The sequence below is a fragment of the Heliangelus exortis genome, chromosome 1 (genome assembly GCF_036169615.1).
Source record: "Heliangelus exortis chromosome 1, bHelExo1.hap1, whole genome shotgun sequence".
Classification (NCBI taxonomy): Eukaryota; Metazoa; Chordata; class Aves; order Apodiformes; family Trochilidae; genus Heliangelus; species Heliangelus exortis.
The window spans coordinates 184,585,361-184,604,726 of NC_092422.1; the positions used below are offsets into that span (position 1 = coordinate 184,585,361).

General features: G+C 35.0%; 1 protein-coding gene across 5 annotated transcripts in view; it reads left to right on the plus strand.

Annotated features, from left to right (window-relative positions):
• Window positions 1-19,366, plus strand: part of ORC5 (origin recognition complex subunit 5) — a 65,785-nt gene that overhangs the window by 7,734 nt on the left and 38,685 nt on the right. For all 5 annotated transcript variants that reach the window (XM_071733964.1, XM_071733968.1, XM_071733966.1 and 2 more), the window contains exons 5-13: window positions 2,603-2,677; window positions 3,886-3,997; window positions 4,354-4,484; window positions 6,291-6,339; window positions 6,857-6,947; window positions 8,948-9,000; window positions 11,151-11,263; window positions 13,946-13,993; window positions 18,403-18,513. In XM_071733964.1, the coding sequence (XP_071590065.1) occupies window positions 2,603-2,677; window positions 3,886-3,997; window positions 4,354-4,484; window positions 6,291-6,339; window positions 6,857-6,947; window positions 8,948-9,000; window positions 11,151-11,263; window positions 13,946-13,993; window positions 18,403-18,513 (783 nt within the window). The remainder of the gene's footprint in view (window positions 1-2,602; window positions 2,678-3,885; window positions 3,998-4,353; window positions 4,485-6,290; window positions 6,340-6,856; window positions 6,948-8,947; window positions 9,001-11,150; window positions 11,264-13,945; window positions 13,994-18,402; window positions 18,514-19,366) is intronic.

Consider the following 19,366-nt stretch of genomic DNA (forward strand, 5'->3'; position numbering starts at 1 on the left):
AAATTTCAGCCCAGCAGTAGGAATTAAGAGTTTGTCAAAAGAGGTGAAATTGATTGCTTAAGAAAACATGGAAGTGGTTCAAGACTGAAAGCTTAATGACCCTGGGTAATTACTCTGCATGTTTCTCACAGCAGTCAGTAGGAATGCAGCTTTGTTTTTTTGCAAACAAGAAGTTCATAATTATTCTGATCATTCTTCATTCTGTTCCACAGTTAAACAAGTTTTATTACCATTTAAAAATACTAAACTAATGAGTTAAATAGCTTCATATTATGCTGGAAATGTCATTGTTTCATAGTTTCCTGCAGCCCATTAAGATATTAAATTTGACTTGCTTTTAAAAAATTGAATGAAGAAACAAATTGCATCAAGCACTCAAAATGGAGAAATGATGCAAATGCTATTGGCATGTCTCAGCAATTCCATAAGAACAAAATCTAGCACACAAATAACCTTTAGGGAATTTCACAAATAATTATATGGTAAAATTTTACTTTCAGATTAATACTTGAATTAAAAAACTTCTGCTTTAGTAAGCAGTGCTTCAAATGTTGTATGAAAACTAGTATCACTTGGGAAGATAGAAAATTCTTGAATGTGGGTTATAGAAACCAAACCATTAAATACCTAGAAAGATTCAATTGTATCACAACTAGTTGCTGAATCAGAAGAATTAAGCATTATATTAGTATTTTAGTATTGCTCTGCATGAGAACAGACAGGAGTGGGGATACAAGTCAATTAATTTGTATTAACCTGTGTCATCTGGATTTATTGTAGAGAGGTTTAAATTGAGACTGATGTAAGACCTGAGTGCTGGGAACATAAACTGGCAATGCTAATTTATTCTGTTTCATTACCTTTGTAAATAATGTAATATTTCAGCCCAATTAACTCAGCAAATTAAGATAAATGTTTACTTTCAAGCAAATGATTCTAAATATTTCTCTTAACCCAAGCATGGGTGCTGAATGCTTCTGATTATTTGTGAAAAATTAATTAATTCATTCTAAGTACCTGAAAAACTGGAACAGATACAACTTCTAGACATTAATGCATTGGTACTACCAATGCATTGGTAGTAGTTTACAGAAGTAACAAGCTACTGTTCCTAATGTAAATTAGCAGTTCTAAAATTTATAGTTTTGTTTTTTTCTTTTAAGAAATGGTGAAAGGTGCAATCTTTATTAACACTAAAGAAGAAGGCATGGATTTTTAGGCCTGTGGGTAGGCTATTTCTGTAAACCACTTGACATAGCTCACAAGGGTCACAGGATGTTTTCTCTGCTGTAAGTAGGAGCTCTAGTTTGTTTCACACTTAATTAAAAAGTAAGATAAACTTTGGTCAGGACCTTAAAGCTTGATATTTGGAAGTTGCATGTCACTTGGTCCAATAAGCAGTATTGTATTAGTAAAAATGTGTACCCTCTGTTTGGTCAATAATGTAAAACAGTCTACATCCCCAAAGTTGTTTATTGTATGAACCAAATTCAGATGTCACTATAAAATCATGTTGTAGTTCTAAATAAATTCCCAAGAAGAGTGAGCTATTATTGCCGAGATGCTGCTCTTCCAGACTTTTTTTTCCTCTGGTGGGATTTTGAAATACTGTTTCATAAAATGTTTCTTGGTTATCCATATAAAATTCTTACTGTGGCCAACAGAAATGATAGATGTCTTAATATTTTGCTGTGGGTAGAAAAAGTAAAAGGAGGGAAAAGTATAGTTTTCTATGGGCCTATAATTTCTCTTTCAACAGCAGCAATTCACAAGAAGTAAAAAACTTCAGAATTTAGATTCATTTGTGAGTAGTAAATAAAATACAAAGGAAATATGTTTCTATTATCTTTTTTTCATTCCTGTCAAGATACTAAGTGTCCTGGGGATAGAATATTTTTTGCCAAATGATAGTCATGCATGTTTTTATGCTCTTTTTTAACTCTGGGCTCCCAAATATGTTAGTTATCTAGTGTTTTCTGTTTCAGCTGTACCTATGCTGCATGTTTGTGCTATGCCAGGTTTGCATACAGTACAACCCTGTAGGTTTCTAGGCTGCAAACTATGGCAAGAGAAGTTCATCTCAAAATCCAGTTGTGTGAACTCCAGATGATAGTTTTGTTTTTTTTTTTAATATCAGCTCTTACTTGCTTCTGAAAAATAATTTTGTAGTTGGAAAAAATAGCTCCCCTACAGTGAGCATGTTGATTTATAGTGCTGCAATGCTGTGCATGATTTTTAAATGTGAGCATTTTGGATAAAACGTGAGGTTTCAGTGGTTGGTAATAATATCATGGCTTTGTCAGTGACATCCTTGACTGGTATGCTTATGTTTCAATTTGTACTGCTGTAAGGCATGAGAATGTTGTTTTCCTGGGGATGGCATCTTTTTTTAGATGGCAGTTTCCTGGGCTTCCTGGAAGAACTCCTGAAGCAATAATCACTCCAGTGCTGCTCGTTTGAGGGCTCTTGGTACTTTGGTGCTTTCTGGTTTTTAGGAGCCATTGGTAAAATGAGTTTCTGGCAGCTAAGAATTAACTTTTAAGTCCATGTGAGAATGGGGGTTGACATTATTTGTATAGTAAGATAATTGTTTTGTTAAAAGGTCCTGGATAGAGCAGAACAGCTGAGAGAAATGGAAGCAAACATCCTGCCAGCGTTTCTTAGGCTTCAGGAGTTGGTAAGTGTCTGGAAAAAGAGTGGGTTGTAGGATGCTTGATTTCCGTGAGGATTATGGTGGGATGTATATAAGTTTTTCATATTGGAAGGTTAACAGAACTGAAAATGCCTTAGTACTTTTTCAGCTAAAATACTAGGAAATCTGGGAGAGCAGCCCAGCTGAGAGAAATCTACAGAAAGATGCTCTCTCATTAAAAGAAAAAAAAAAGTTACATAAACATCGAGAAAATAAAAACAGTAAAGAGTAAGGGTGGGTGCAACTTTGGCAAGAAGTAGGATGAGTAAATAAAAGAATATTCTCCCTGAATCTCAAGGAGGGAGACTGGCATTTAAACTTTTCTTTCAAGTCATATTTTCTTTCAGCTCATATTAAGCTCTGTCAATTCAGTCAGGTTACTTTTTGTTTCTGGAGGTGTCTCAATAGTTTTGAAATGCCTTTCTTGAAGAACCATATTTGAAAGCATCTTTTGTTATGCAGAATGTTTAGAATGCAAAAACATTACACAAACCTTGCAAAAAGGAAGAATGAAGCCTCTTCACAGATAGCTCCATATTAAAAAGTGGGTATATAGAAGGGTGGCCAAAATAAGTAATATTATTTTTAATATGAATTGTTTAGTTACCTGTTGACCAAAACATCACACTCAAGGCAAGTACATTGTCAATAAAAACTTAGTTAAAAAGTACTTGTGACTGTGTACAACCACTGTTGGTTAACAGCTGATACAAAGTTAGTACTGTATTTTTGTTTGTTTTTAAAGAGTAGCTTACCTTTTATAGTGAAAGTACCATCCTTTCAGAAAGCTGGTTTTGAAAGCACTGAGCTTTCTTTCACTTTTTAACTGTTCCTGCTTGTTCTGAAAGTCTGGGTATAATTACCAAAGTAAAATGCTGTCTTAATTTTGGCAATAAGGGATGGAATCTACTTGGTACTGTCCCATACCAGAGCTCTATTACCCCACAAAGCTTACAGGTCAGTGAAATGGCAAAGGCTGCAGAGAAATCTCTTGTAATTTGGAAAATCTGCAAATGTGTGAGCTTCTTGATTGGGCCAGCTGAACCTTTCTTCCTATGTTAGTAATTTGTATTAAACTGTAAATTTTATGATATTTGTGGAACAGAAAACTCACAATAATAATTTCTCTTGTTGATATTGTAACACAGAGGGTTTTTTTGCTGCTTTTAAACATTTTTTTCTTGCCCGTGTAGACTGACAGAAATGTGACAGTTGTCCTGCTCAGTGAAATAGTATGGGAACTGTTCCGTCCAAATGCTGGATGCTTTGAGCCATTCACCTTATATTTTCCTGACTACAGCATAGGTAAACTAATTCTTTAATCTGCTTTCTGGAGATTGAATAATACTTTGTTAAAGAAGTTCCAAATGTTTTTTCAGTGTTAATCAGTGTTTCTTTTACAGAATTTAGAATATGTAATAGCTACTGGAGTGTAGAAGTCTGTATTTGTAAAACGTCTAAAAACCATATCTTTTTTTCCACTTACCAAAACATATCAAACTAAATTTTTGTTTCTGTTATATTTATTCATTCTTTTAATCAGTGTAGTCTTGGTGGATTTGGAGTGTTTTAATAATGATTATAGTTTGTTTTTCCACTTAACTCGTAATCAGTTTATTAAGGCAGCTTTAAATCACCAAAACTTAATTACATTTAAACAGGACACCTGCAGAAGATCTTGTCTCAGAATCATCCTTCAGAATACTCTGGGGACTTCTATGCTGCATATATCAATATCTTGCTTGGTGTCTTCTACATGGTCTGTAGGGACCTGAAAGAACTTCAGCATCTGGTGAGATGAGCTCCTTTAGAGTTACTGTTTTGTTTTGGGGTCTTTTTGGCCAAATAAGCCAACCCGCGTCATAAATGATTTTTTCCTTACATTTAGTCTGAATCCACCCTGTTAAGAATGTGTTAGCTCAAAAAGGGACAACTCCATCCCAGACTTGCTTTTATTGTTTTCATTTCAGTCAGAGCAAAGAATAGTTAAAGTTTTACTCCTTCAAGCAGTTGTTGGTGCTTCAAGTTCATTTTACATGTGATTATGTGGCTTTGCCTAAATTGTTTAAGAGTGTCAAATTTTCACTTGATTTGCCTTCTACAGACAATTTTAATGTAACCGAGCTGATGCAAGAGAGGTCTGTTGCCCAGTCTTACAGAAAGATAGCCTGTGAGTTGGCCTGGAGAAGATAGGATTGACAGAAGTGTTTCCATTGCTTTTATTTTGGAATTAAGGTTCAAAAAAAAAATCAAAGTTCCTGCAATTTAGTTTTGCCTAAGGGAACAAAAATACTTTGAAGATACTTGGAAAAAGAATTGTAACCATTTATCAATTGAAGAATGTAATAGCAAACAAGCTAACAAAAGAAAAAGAAAAATTACTTCAAGGTAGCTATTCGCAAAAGAAAAACTGAATAGCATAAACAGTTATTATCTCATAAGATTATTATTTAAGTAATTATACTGTGTGCAAGGAAATTTTACAAGTTTGATGTTACCAGTGGCAATGGCCAGTGAGCAAATCAGTGCTAGTGAGATGATCTAAATGCTCTGCCTGCATTTCTGCCAGGAAAATGTAGCTAAACTTCAGCTGAACTTACCTCTTAACTGTACAAGTTTTATATTTCAGTGAGATTTCTGACATCTGATGGAGATACAAATAGAAACTATTACATCTAGACATGTATTGAGGGTACATGAATAATTTGATTAGCTTGAGATGCACTGTTTCTGTGTGTGTGTGAAATAGGAACCTTATGAAAAGATACACATAAATGGACCCTAAATTTTTACTGTGCTTGACAAGTCTCATCTGTAGAAGGTAATGACAGACACATACAACTGTCTGTAGGCTTCTGAACAATTCCATAGTGTCTAACATAGACTCTAAAAGTGTGTGTTATTATGCATGATTGTTAACTTTACATTCTTGAATTATATTAGATGTATATGTGGAAGGTATTTTATTGAGTTCTGTATACTAGCACAGAGATTTAATAAGGTGCAGCAGCAGAATGAAATGTGGAGATTGTTATTTCACAAAATTGTGTGTGACATTGTTTTGATCATTTTATAAAAAAAGCTAAAGTACAACCTTGCCAAAAAGTCGCTCAATTTTACCTAAGGAAAATGGAGTTTGATTGCATATGGAATGTGTTAGAATTTTTCGTTTTTAAAATAATTTCTGCTTGTGTGTGTTTAAGTATGTGTGGCCTATTTTTGAACTTGGTGGACTGCTCCTAAAATGAATCTTTATCTGAAAATGAGGGGAGTAAAAGAAGTTGATGAAGACATTTTTATTGTATTTTAAGTATTTAATTACTATGTAATTTAAAAAAAATGCAACCCCTGATTAGAGTAAAGAGATTTTGCTGAGCTCAAAACCAAATAACGTGATAGATTTCTTCTGTTGCTATTTTAATTTCCAGAACCGTTGAGACATTTTACAGTAAAATGTTTGGAAACAAGCAGCATAATTCTCGACTGAAAAATAATTCATTGGCTTTGCAAAATAATGAATTACATTGCTTGTTATATTTTCTAGCTATAGCAAATATATAGTGCTTTTTTAATGTGTTGTACTTTTTGCTTTCTGTAGGCGGTGCTCAATTTTTCTAAATACTGTGAACCAGTAGTCAGAGGAGAAGGTAAGCATCTGTATTTAACTTGAGCAGGTGTATGAAAGTGCAGGTACCCTCCTGTTTTGTGGGGGACTTTGTTTTGATCCTTGTGTTATGATGATTTCTTTGATCATGAGAGCATTTTTATTCCAGTTGCCCCCAGTAGGCAGCATTTGCAGCGGAAGAAGGAGGTGGCATTTGGTGATGGTGTTTTATGGAAATGAGGTGGAAATAATATGAAAATTTGCTTCCCCTATAAGTTTTTCTCCACACTAAACCACCAGGACTTCTGTCTGTCAATGCCAAGAACAGAAAATGAGAGCCAAGGTTTAGCCAACTGTCCCAGAGTATCTCAGAATAAAGCACAGAAAATGGCCTTGGTTGGCAGCTTGCAAATGGATGTGCATCAAACTAAGACAGCATTTCAGAGTCAAGGTGTTAGACTTGTTATGTCACATCTGTGACTGCTCAGGTGTCAGGGATAAGAGTTTTAGTGTTCTGTAAGTCAAATGTTTAACAGTGTTTTTATTCTGGCTTGGTGCAGCAAACGAACGTGACACCCGCAAACTTTGGAAGAACATTGAACCTCATTTGAAGAAGGCAATGCAGACTGTTTATCTCCGTGAAATATCCAGGTAATGTAGGGGGGAGGACTTGTATGTTTTGTTGATGGTGATTTTTTTAACAGGCTTCCTCTCTAAATATTTAGTCTTTCAATTATATTTCATGGCTGGTGTTTGGTTTTTGCTAGATAGAATCTTTTTTCTTTAACTGGGTTTGTTCTTGATACAATGTTACAAATTGTATCTCGGGAAGAGATTTTTAAGTGAAACAGCATTTGTAGAATATAAAATGATTAATAAAGCAGGTTGTGTTCTCTTTTTCACTGGTGGTTATGCAGATAGATGAGTTTTCTGTCATGTATGAAACTGCCGAGCATGGGAATCCAGAACCAGAATATTAAAGCAGCATTTAAAACACTTGTAAAGTAGACTTGGCAGATCCTCAATGTACCAAGGGTGCATGCCAACCTCAAAATGCTTAGGAGACATTACAGATTTTGAACATCTGCGTTCCTTAGCTTTGTTTAGAAGAGCTAGGTTTCTAAATTTAATGTGCCTTCTGACAACTAATTTTCTTGTCCAAAGGCAAAATATTCCTTATATGAAATTACCATTTTTGACAGCATTAAAGGCCAAGGTTCTGCTAACGGGCTGAATTTGCTTTGGAGTGATTTGAGATTCCTTTGTTACTACTTAATTTGCCAGACTGCTAGAAAAATGATGGTGCTGTTAATGTTTAATGCTAATAATCAACTCAGGGTTATGTCTTCTCCATCTTAAAGGTGATTCTGATGTTACACCTTGTAAAGAGAGATATAGTTCTTTGATTTCTTTATCTTGATACAAATGTAATTATTTCTTTCTTTGGGTTTCATTGAAGCCATAGAGTATTCTGTTAACTGAACCTGAGTGTTTAGTAGAAGTCTTTGTTAATATATGTACTTACCTCCTCTAATTACAGTGTAGCATAAGATTATGATACAAAGCACTTTATGAATTGTTTCCAAAGAACAAGATTTCCCTCTTTAGAGTTTTTGTTGATCATAAATTTGAGCTTTAGTGGGTTTTCTATTATAAATTTCAACTTTATGCATAACAATTCTGGAATTTTTGTCCATGTACTAGTAAAAACTTGAGGAATGAAAATAACTATCACTTTTTCTGGGCACAGAACTGTAACTACTCAGGGCTTTTGTTCAAGTTGTAAGTTACAACAATAGAACTTTGCTGCAGGCTGTTGTAATACCTGAACTGAGATTAAAATGAAACTTTTTTTTTACTACCTGTAAAATAGACTTCGGATAAAAACTTTGCTTGTTGATAATTTTGTTGATCATTCATAATTTCAGTGTTACATAAGCTCTCATTAAACTGCTTTCTTAAGTGAAGATCTTAAAATAAACCAAAAAAGCACTAGGGTTTTAAGAACCTGGTTTTTATCTCCTTGCAGTATACAAAATGGTCTAAAATAATGACATTTCTAACAGTGTTGTTCCTTAAGGGGAGTATTGAAGTTAAATATTTGCTGTTGTTTAGGAAAACACTAAACTATTTGTAGATATTTCACTGACAGTAAGTTTTATCTTGGTGTCTTCTAACTTTTTCAGTGAAGAATGTATATTGCTTTGTTTTTTTAGATATACTTCAAAATTGTGAAGTAGTCATTGTATTGTTCTCACTAGTGTTAACAGGTATTGAAGGAAAAAAAATAATCAAAGCTATTGATGATTTTACTTTTTTGTCCAATTCTGCATTGCTCTTGAAGCTTAGAATTTTGTTGTTACTTGCTTAGTGGTGCTTGTTAGATGGAAAGAAATCAATATTTTAAAATTAGCTTGTATTCACTTCTAATTTTTATATGTTAATATTACATAGTTTTCTTCATTTCTTTCAAATGCATGTAGCCTGTACATTATTGAAGCTTACATACAAGGTAATAAGACTGGGAGTTTTTAATTATCTGTATCCTAGCCGGTGGCATGAAATTAAAATACACATATACCAAACAGGTATTTTTCTCTAAAAAGTAACAAATAGTTCATCTTTCATTATTTGCATTATTTGTCTTTTAGCACACAGTGGAAGCGCTTGCAGCACGATGAGGGAGAACTCGGGCAGCTGAAAGGTATGGAATGCAGCAACTCTGTCAGGGGCACGTAATGTGAAGGGTGGACTTCCCAGTCTGACTTGGTTGTTATATGAATACTTGTGAATGAAATTATATAAACTAGGCCACCTGTTAGCATTCACTTACAGTCAAGAGTAATCATGTTTTCTCATAGAATCATAGAATGGTTTGGGGTGAAAGGGACCTTAAAAATCATCTGGTTCCCACCCGCTGCATATGCAGGGTCACCTCCCGTGTGACCATGTTGCTTAAAGCCCGAACCAGCCTGGCCTTGAGCACTGCCAGGGATGAGGCATCCACAAGCTTCCTGGGCAACTTGTTCCAGTGTCTCACCGCCCTCACAGGAAAGAATTTCTTCCTAATCTCTAGCCTAAATCCTATCCCCTTTCATCTTAAAGCCTTGTCCTTGTCCCCAGCTTTGTTGTAGGCCCCCTTCAGGTACTGGAAGACTGCTGTCAGTTCTCCCTAGGGCCTTCTCCAGGCTGAACACTCCAACTCTCTCAGACTTTCTTCAGGTTTTTGAGAACGTGTTCTGCAAATTACTGTTTTTTCCCTTAGCGTAAGTCCTTTAGTAATCTTTACTAAAGTCCTTTGTGGGTAAAACCATATTTCTTTAAATCAGTGTTTCTTATGAAAGAATGGATGAGGAATGGGCTGACCCCTGATGGTCAAACATCTGTGTGCCAACAGGCAAAATTCTCAGAGTGGGGAGAAGGGAATACTTTTACCTGGTGTATTGCATTGGATTAGCATATTCCTAAGCAAAACAGCTGTCCTATGTCCTGATTTCATAGCAAAGAGAAGTGTCAGAATTGAAAGAATTCTATTTGTTTTTTTCATTGGAGGAGTACATCTGTGTTGGTTCTATACTTTAGACAGGCTTGAACATTGAATCTCACTATATCTGCCAACCTTCATTCACAATTTAGGAGGGAATACTAAAACATTTTCATGCTGATGCTAGTTGGTCATGGGTCATTTGACCAGTTTATAGTTTGAGAACACTTTTCCCATATTATTTATCATAAAAAATAATTTCTTCAGATAGTTGCTAAAGTAGCCTCTTATAATAATTGCAATCATCAGACTGTTTCAGGTATTTGCCTTATGATCGGTCATTTTTTGACATTGTTGACCAAGGGAGTTTTATTTGAATTATTCAAACTCCCTCCTTCTGTGCTCTTTACTAGCTGTCACCTAGGATGCTTCTCATCATATTGGGTGCTCTGAATCTTGAACATGTTGAATTCTTTGATATTTATTTGCTGATGTTTGTGGATTAAAGCACGGGTACTTCATAGAACAAGAAACTGTTGAAGTGAAAACTGTATGCAAGGAGCGCCTTAGAGAGGCTGTTTAGCAGTCTCCTTAGTTAAACAACTGATGAAATAAGGTGGTTTGATCATCCTATTCATAAGCATAAGCTGTGTGAAAGAAACAACTACTGTGACAAGTGCAAGGGAATGTAGAGGGAAAAAAATATAAAGTAAATGTAAAAAGAGGGAAGGAAAATAGTAGACTCTAGTTCTTTTGTGATCGAATATGTGAGACAAATCTTAATGAAGTACAAATTTAGCAAGCTAGGTCAGCTGGATCAAGTTTATAGAGTTTTGAAAACATTTTCTGTAGGAAATTTTTAAAAAGTGGCTTAAAATTGTGAGATGCTGAACTGCGTCTCAGAAGCACTGCTTCTTTCTCTGCCATGCCAGCACCATTCCTGGCTGAGCTGTCTGGTGAAGTCTGGAGCAGCCTGAAGGTTGGGTCTTGGGGAAAAGCTTTGCCACTGTATTTAAATACATCTATTTCTGGCAAACAGGGCAGTTGAAATTTACCTTAAATGAAAGTAGTTTGGATTAAAAAAATTTTTTTTGTTCTTCAAATATAATTACTGAGATGGATCCATGAAGAGCTCAGAATATGAGTTTTGTTTATCTTGAAGAGCTCAGAATATGAGTTTTGTCAGGCTTTGTGGCACTCCAGGGTCCTTCACTGATTTTATATCTGTGACAATAGGGTTGAGAAAGTAGCCATACTCATTTAGTTACTTCTAGAGGAGAGGAGGAAAAGAAGAATGCAAATGTATAATTTGAAGTTTGGATGTTCAGAGTGGGTTTTGGTGACTCATAAGCTGTTTGTTTATTTTATAGGACTTTCAGCACATACACATGTGGAACTTCCTTATTACTCCAAATTTCTTCTAATAGCTGCTTACCTTGCCTCCTACAATCCTGTTAGGACAGATAAGAGGTTCTTTCTTAAGGTAATGACTTTTTTTATTACTGCTGCTTACTACTGAATTTCTGATTGGTGTGAACAATTAAGAAAAATGAGAAAACAAAATTTTAAAAATACACGTATTTTCCTCTTTCTTCTTAAAAAAAATAATTGTGGAAACACATTTTCAAAAGTTACTGAAGTTTTCATGGATTGATATACTAGTGCAGTTTAAGTAAGGATTAAGTTTAAGGACTTTGTGTTTCTACTATGATCTCGGGATGAGAGCTGCAGGCGTTTCACTATTCTGTCCAGTCCTTTACTGAGAAGAGTGGAGGATTACTTTGTAAGTGCAGGTTTACAAGTTTGCTTTATGAGCAACCTTTGTTCTTTTCACTTGGCCAAGTACGAGATCTCTTTGTACGAGATCTGACTGCTGAAAAAGTGTCTTTTCAAAGATTTTTCCATATCAGTCTTGGAACTCAAAAGAAAAGGGAAAGCTTACATGAGTCAAATCAATAAAGCATGTTACCAAAAAGTGCCACATTTTGTTTTGTGTTCACTGAACAACATTCCCTTCTTTTGTTTTCTCTCTCCTTTTTTAGTATCTCTGAAGCTAGTTTCCACTCCTGTACATGAACCATACAAAACTGTAGTACAATAAACATAAGCTCTTAAGGCTTTCGTAGCAGGGACTGTAAAGGCATTTTTATCAGTGATACTAAGTATTTTTCCCAAGGATTGGTGAAGCAGGAGAAGTTACCACTGTACAGGTACTATCTGATAGCAGGTAGCTCTGCATAAGGTGATAAGGTGAATTTTAGAAATAGCTGCATCTCAGAGCCCAAAAAAATCAACACCTTTGGGGGGCTGTTGAAGTTGAGTGTTTATTAGTCATGTGGACTGTGAAAATAAAACTTGTTTTCATGAGATTTGTAATGAGATTCAGAATGTGTTACAGAAAAGTATCTTTTGAAGTGCTTTAACTAAGGACTGATAGATAGCAAAAGGCATGTGATCAAAAAAGTCATTGAGTTGCTAAGCAGCACTGTTAGTATAGGTGCAAGGCTATACTGCATCTAAAGATAAAGTCACAGTCTGTGGCAGTCTGGAATGCTAACAGCCTGCTAAGGCAATGAAGCAATAATTGGCAGTGCTGCTATTAATTATGTGAAAATTCAAGGGCTTTGCGCTTCATCAAGAGAAAAATATGATGTTGGTTTTGAAAGATAGTCTATAAAACAACAACAACAAAAAGCAATCTGTGTGAAATCTAAATTTTATCATTTTAGTAGAAAACAAGATTAAATAGTAATTAAAAATTATCTCTGAATTGCATGTATTGTGCTTGCACAGAAATAGGGCACCTGCTCACCTGCTCACTTTTGATATAGCTTAAATCCCAGCATAACCTTTAAAATTCATGAATACATTTTAATGTGTTCCACCACTAGCGTGCTGTGTAACCTTAGGCCTGATCACTTTTCTCTCCAAAAGTTCTCTGTTATCACCATGATCTTTTTGAAAACATGATAAAAAGATAACTCGCTCTTAAGTATGTTTCATATGTATTAATTAAATGAACTATTTTTTTTTAGCCTGGCGAGTCATTTTAAGAAACTTTAAAGCCCTGTCTAGTACTATGCTTTTCAAAAGTCACTCAAGAAAAGCCACAACTACTGAGGTTGTCTTGACGTGGCTGAGTATCGAGGACCACAAATACTAACTACAAGAATGTAAATATTGTAATGGAAATAGAATTCTGTCATTTGAAATATTTTTTCCCTGATTTATTGAGCAGGCTTACAAGTATACTTATTAATAGGGTCTATTTCAAGGCTGTGGAAAACTCATCAGGTGCTATTTTGAGAAATAGCACCTAGCTATTTTTAAGGAATATGATAATTGCACCTCACCACTAATTTTACTTCATTTAAGCATGTCATCCTTTGTATCTCTATCTTTTTTAAATTTTTTTTTTACCCATCCATTTGTAACATCTTGTTTATTTATGCGCTTGTCTTGTCTTCTTATTGAATTGACATCCAAGAATACTTGATTATTTTTGTTTGAACAGTCCTTCCTTTCTTATGACTGCATCCCTTCCCCTTTGTATTTGTCATTTATCTTCTGCACCTTGAACTACCTTTGTATTCTATTGATTTAATTCCTGGTTGTCATTCTACCAACTTGCATACCATTCAAATTCAAAAGTGGAGCAAACAAAATGTGAAAATTCAGATGTCATGTATGCATGGTACATTTTAAAAATGAAGTGGTCATCATTTAAAATTCCATGGAAAGAAATGAAACATCTCTCTTTTTCATTAGAGGTTGAGAGTAGGAGGGGGATGGTGGCATGAAGTCATATTAAAAACAATTTTTTTACTGTCTCTTCTCATCAGTTGCTGATTAGATCAGAAAAAAAACTTAACACTTGCCACTAAAAAATATTATTGAGTTATTTTTTTGGCTTTGCACCACTTGGGACACAATTAAGCAAGAACTAATGCAAGTTTCAGGGTTTCTAATAAGAATGTCTCGTAAACATCAGAGACAGTTACTGTAGGTGTTTGTAAAGAAGCAGACCCAGACTTGCATACTGCCATATGTAGTAAATGCCATATGTAGCATACAATTCTTTATTGACCATTTTGATTCCTGCTTTGTTGTAGAAGGAGCATAAAATAACTTACATATAATATTTGATCTTGTCTGTTCTTTACAGCATCATGGGAAAATTAGAAAGACCAACTTTATGAAGAAACATGAAAAGGTTTGTGTTTTATCTTTCTGATTTGAGTTTGCCAACAAATATTTTTTTTCTGCTGTACTGCTAATTTTGTGTTGTTTTGCCTCGTTGTTTATTGTAGACACAGCAGAGTTGCATAAATTGTGCTTATTGGTGTGTTTATTTTGTATGATACAAATGATACACACTTACCTTACAGTTAAATGTCAATGAAATACAAATTTGTCTCACAAAGCCATATTTTGTGTGTAACGATGTGTACTTAATAAAGCTAGTTAAAGGACATCAGACATGAAGGAGTCAGATATCAGAATTTCTCTCAAAGATGTTGATGGGTGGTCAGTAGGTGTGAAAATCAACTCACTTCAATTTCCAGTGATTCAGTGAGGTGCACGAGTTTGTGTGTTGAGGCTTGAAAACTTTACATGCCTCTGTTTTTTAGGATTCCATCAATTAACCTTTTCATGGCTATAAGTAACTGTAACTCTACTGAAGAACTTCTTCTCTTGTGTCATTGTTTGTGTTAAATGGACTTGTATTTGAATTCACTGCTTATTTTCAGATGTGCCTGGACTGATTTTCATTTTATTGTTGTTCCTGCAGCAAACTAAATGCTACTGAGTAGGTACGAAAACAAAACAGAAGGAGGTACTAGGGAAAGAACTGCAAATGAGGCAATTCAAACAAATGTAAACTAATGTGAACAAAACTAATGGACAAAAAGATTAGTAAGAGTCCAGCTATTTTTTAACTGAAATTATTCTGATTTTGTAGACTTTGCATTTACCTAACTACCTAAGCATTCAGCTGATGCTCTGAAAGATGTCTGCAGTTAAAGAAGCTCCTTGTCCAAGTGTAGCAAGTAACTTGCTTAATCAGGATAGAATTCTAAGAATAACTGTGATCTAATTCTTATGTGTCTTTGTTGTATTTAAAAACAGGTGTTACTTTAAAGAGATTTTAAACTTCATCATGCTAGTAAATCAAATGTAGTTTGGTTTCAACTTTTTAAGTTAAGCTTTTGGTTCTCCTAGCTAGTTAAATTTTGGAATGTGAATAAATGGCTTGCAGTTGTAGGATGGTGAGACACTTAAACTAGATAAACAGTGGTAACCTGCAACTCCGACACTAGACGAAAATCACAGGCACAGATAGTGGCAACTGGGGGAAAGTTTTTGAACTGTTGGCAGGTATTGCAAAGGTGGAAAGAGGACACACAAAGTTAATTTGATGGCTACAAAGCTTTTTGGAAAGTTTTTTGAATGTAGAAGGTATTTTTGTTTTTAAGTGAGCTGAGTGATCCCTTGGATTTTTATAAATACTATTCTATGTAGTATTCTGCCTAGCTCCTTTCAGATTTGTAAAATTCTTCTTCACTACTTTCTGTTTGGAGGAATTCCTAAATATTTCCTGTTCTTCCAGGGGTTTCTCTCTGACAAAGAAATAAAAACAGAGTGCTTCTGTTCGAAATTACACTGTTAGAATGAACTCTTCTGACTTTTCCAGAAGAAAGCATTTGAAATAATTTGAAGTGATTACTTCAAAATTACAGTAATTTGAAGGTTCAAAACAGAATTCTGTCTAAGCAGAGAGATGATAATATTAAAAGCAAGAAACTTATGAACTGTTTGTGTACTAAACACAACTTTGGGGATTACTACTCAGTGTGCTTGCTAGCTGCTTGGAGTGCACTCATTTTACACAACTGTTTGTTGATTCTTTCTGTTGATAATAAAGAATTTTCTTTAGAAAACTGGCATGATTACAAGCAGAAGGGAAATGGAGTGTACAGTTCATAACTTATACCATCCCTGCATTCTGACTACATGAGCCTGCCATGCTAAAGTTTTGACTCTTATGTTTCAGTCATAAGAGTCAAACATACGACTTTCCTACTGCTTTCTTTTTCAGCCAAGAGGTAGCTTTGGGGACACCTCCTGGTTATTAATGCTAAGACATGTATTGGAAATACCTTTTTGTTTTGCTGAAGAAATGAGTGGTTGTGTTTTACTGATGACTAACAACATGGAGGTGTTTTATTTAGAGGTGTTCTTTCCCAGAAGCATTTTGAAACAAAATTTGTTTTGAAATTTCTCTTTAATCTTGGCTGCTCTGCTAGTAAGAATAAATCAATATACATGACAAGAAAGGAAACTAGTTGCCAAAGTAGAGAGGATGAAACAACTTAAAAGAAAACAAGTTATTTTCTTTGTCATAATTTTTTAGTGTGGGTGATAATCTCTGTAGTCTTGAGCCGTAGTACTACCCAGTTCTGCCCTATAAACTCTATTTCTTTTTGTAAGATTTGTTATTTTAAAAATCCTTAATGTTGAAAAATGAAAAACTAATTCTTTTTAATTCAACTGAATTCATTGTTACTTCATACAATAACCTGTAATGCCTAAATGTCCATCAGTGTCAACTGAGGTGAGATGACATGTAGGGTGCAAAGAAGGATATGGGACAGAATAACTCTGTAGATGCAAGGGTGAGTAAATATGCTGTGTTCTGATAACACAGTTTATAGCTGACAGGTAGCTGTTTATACAGCAGTTCTTACCAGCAAAGGAGTGGACCTTGGGCTCAGACAGCTGAACTCTTTGTTTTAGCCAGGTAAACTCAAAGAGCAGTGAATGTAGTCTCTGGGCTGCATCTTGAATACTTTGTCCAGTTTAGTCCTCCCCCGGTGCAAGATGCACATCAATAAACCAGAGCAAGTTCAGTAGAGAGGTATGAAAATGGTCAGAGGCTGTAGCAATTGCCCTGCAAGGAGAGGCTGGGCATCTGGAATTGTTCCAGCTGGAGAAGGGAGGCCTAAAGGCTGCCTGTGCTATAGCTACAAGTGGATCATCAAGACTATATGGTAGACTGGTGGGTGGTGTGAGACAATGAGTGTAAGCTGGAATAATTTTTTTTTTATACTAGATGTAAGGAAAACCTTTTTCTGTATGAGGAAAGTGACACTGGTTTCCCACACTGGTGATGGGATCTGTGTCTTTGGAGATTTCCAGGAATGGACTCCTAGGTGACCCTGCTCTGAGCAGAGGGATTTGACAGGATACTTCCTAATATTAGGAACCATCTTCCAGACAGGATTAGCCTGTATTGGAGTGTGTTGTAAAAAAGTAGAAATACAGTAGTAAAGGCATTTCCTGTGTAAAAGAGTAAGTTGAAGTGTTCTCATTTCTAATTCCCTGATCAAAATGTTCTCTTTGGTTTTGGTATCAAAATGGTAATATTTTCATTGTGGTTTAAAAGAAGCAAAATAAAGAAAATTAAAAAGGTAAAATCAGACAAAAATATAAAAACCTCAGCAGCGTTGTTGGAAAAAAACTGAGGAGTTAATAAATGTAATTTCTGCAGAGATTTTTTTTTTTAATTGGTATTAGAAAGTGAAATGCACAGAAGAACTGAGGTGGTCAAGGATCTCTGGTCTAATCCATCCCCTCCTGCTCAAGGAGGGTCTCCAGAGCTGGTTGCTCAGGACCATGCTTAGTTGGGTTTTGAATATCTCCAAGGATAGAGACTCTACAATATGCCTGGGCAATAGGTTTTAGTGCTTAACTGCCTTGAGAGGTAAAAAAGTGTTTTTCCTATGTTTAAATATAATTTCCTGTATTATAGTTGGTGCCCGTTGCTAAGTTACTATACTCATGTTCTAGACAGTAAGACTGAATATTATGGTGTTTCAGATGAGGAACTCTTGTTATGACTGTGCACCTTTGTGAGAGGAAAAGACTCTAAAATGACTCAAAGAATGTGTGTACATTGATTTTTTTTTTAACAGAATTTTCTCTTTTTGTGGTTTTTCAGTATACATATGCTAGTAAAAGATATGTCTTCAGAAAGCAAATCAGAAAAATATACTTAATCGTATTTGTTTAATTTTTCTATTCCTGTAAAAATTATTGTTCTATTTCTTGGTGTTTTTTCTTTATAGGTGATAGAGGATTATAGCCTGATTGTAGACAGTAGATTAAATCTAAACATTTACATTTTTTCACTAGCTAGAAATTCTATATACTTTTAAGAAACCTAACCTGTCTGTTGATAAACTGAAGAAAACTATGTGTACCTTGACAGTGCCATAAAATTTAATCTTTCCTCTTTAATCCTTAGATTGGGCAAGGAAACTTCATAGGACAAGTAAATATATAAATCTAGTGACAGGAAATTTGGCATTGGATCCTCTGGCATAGCTGAAAAATGTTCCTATTTACTGTGCAGTTTGAACTCTTGCCACGTTAAATAGGGCTTTATGTCTGTACCTTTTAATCAATAAGAATGTATTCAGTGTTTTCCACAATCAGTAAGTAGTCTGTATGAAAGACTACTGTGAATTATAGTACCTCCCCAGAGACTAAAGCTGTGAGGTAACATCTCATTGTTGTCCAGGAAAGCTTTGTTGGATTGAACTTCTGTTTCTGTTGCAGACCAGCAATCACCTCCTTGGGCCAAAGCCATTTCCCCTGGACAGATTGTTAGCAATATTATATAGCATTGTGGACAAAAGAGTTGCTCCAACTGCAAATATATTTTCCCAGGTGAGTGTGTATTTACTGTCTTTGTTTCCTTTCTGCTGATGGGAATTTTTTAAAAGGTTCTACATTGTTTTTTGTAAATCATAATTGGAATTAAATGTAATGAGAAAACAACCACAACAGTAATTTAATATACTCAGACTAGTATAGTTTTCTTTATTACTAGCTATGAATTCAAGACTGTATCCATGTAATGGTCTGAAACCTAATAGCAAACTTTTTCCTGATTCTGTGATCTCTCTTTATTAGTTCCTTAAATTCTCATTGAAGTCTTTTAGCCTGTGTTTGCATTTCACATTAAGTGTGCGAATACTCACTGTCCTGTGGCCAAAATTAGTCATCGTGGTAAAACATATTTGCTGTGATAAATGTGTCTTGGGGATAATGGGGGTTTTTTGGACTGTTTTTAAGGAGTCTTGCAGAGAAAAGTCAGTGTCCTATGTCGCTAGATGGCAGCATAACTACAGAGTTGAGTGGAATTCAGTTAATTTAGGGTTTTCTCTAGAGCTCTGGGTTTGTCAAAAGTAACTACCTATTCTGTGTAAGTAATTTTCTAATGTTAACTTGATTCTTAGTTCTTTCATGTCCACCTTAGAATATCACAGTTTCTTTCCTGCTTTCTAGTTGTGCTTAACTTACAGAAGTATTTTTTACCTTTCATTGTTAGGTCTCAAATTTAACCAGGAATTTTTAAAATATATTGTCTGTGTTAACATAAAGTTCTAGGAAGCATATGCTCAGGTTACCTTAACAATTTTTCTACTACTTCAATTATTGTTGCTCAGTGTTTCTAACTATGAGTTTTTCGAAGCTCCTCAAAGTTTCCTATGGGCAAATGTTGTATGAAGGGACACAA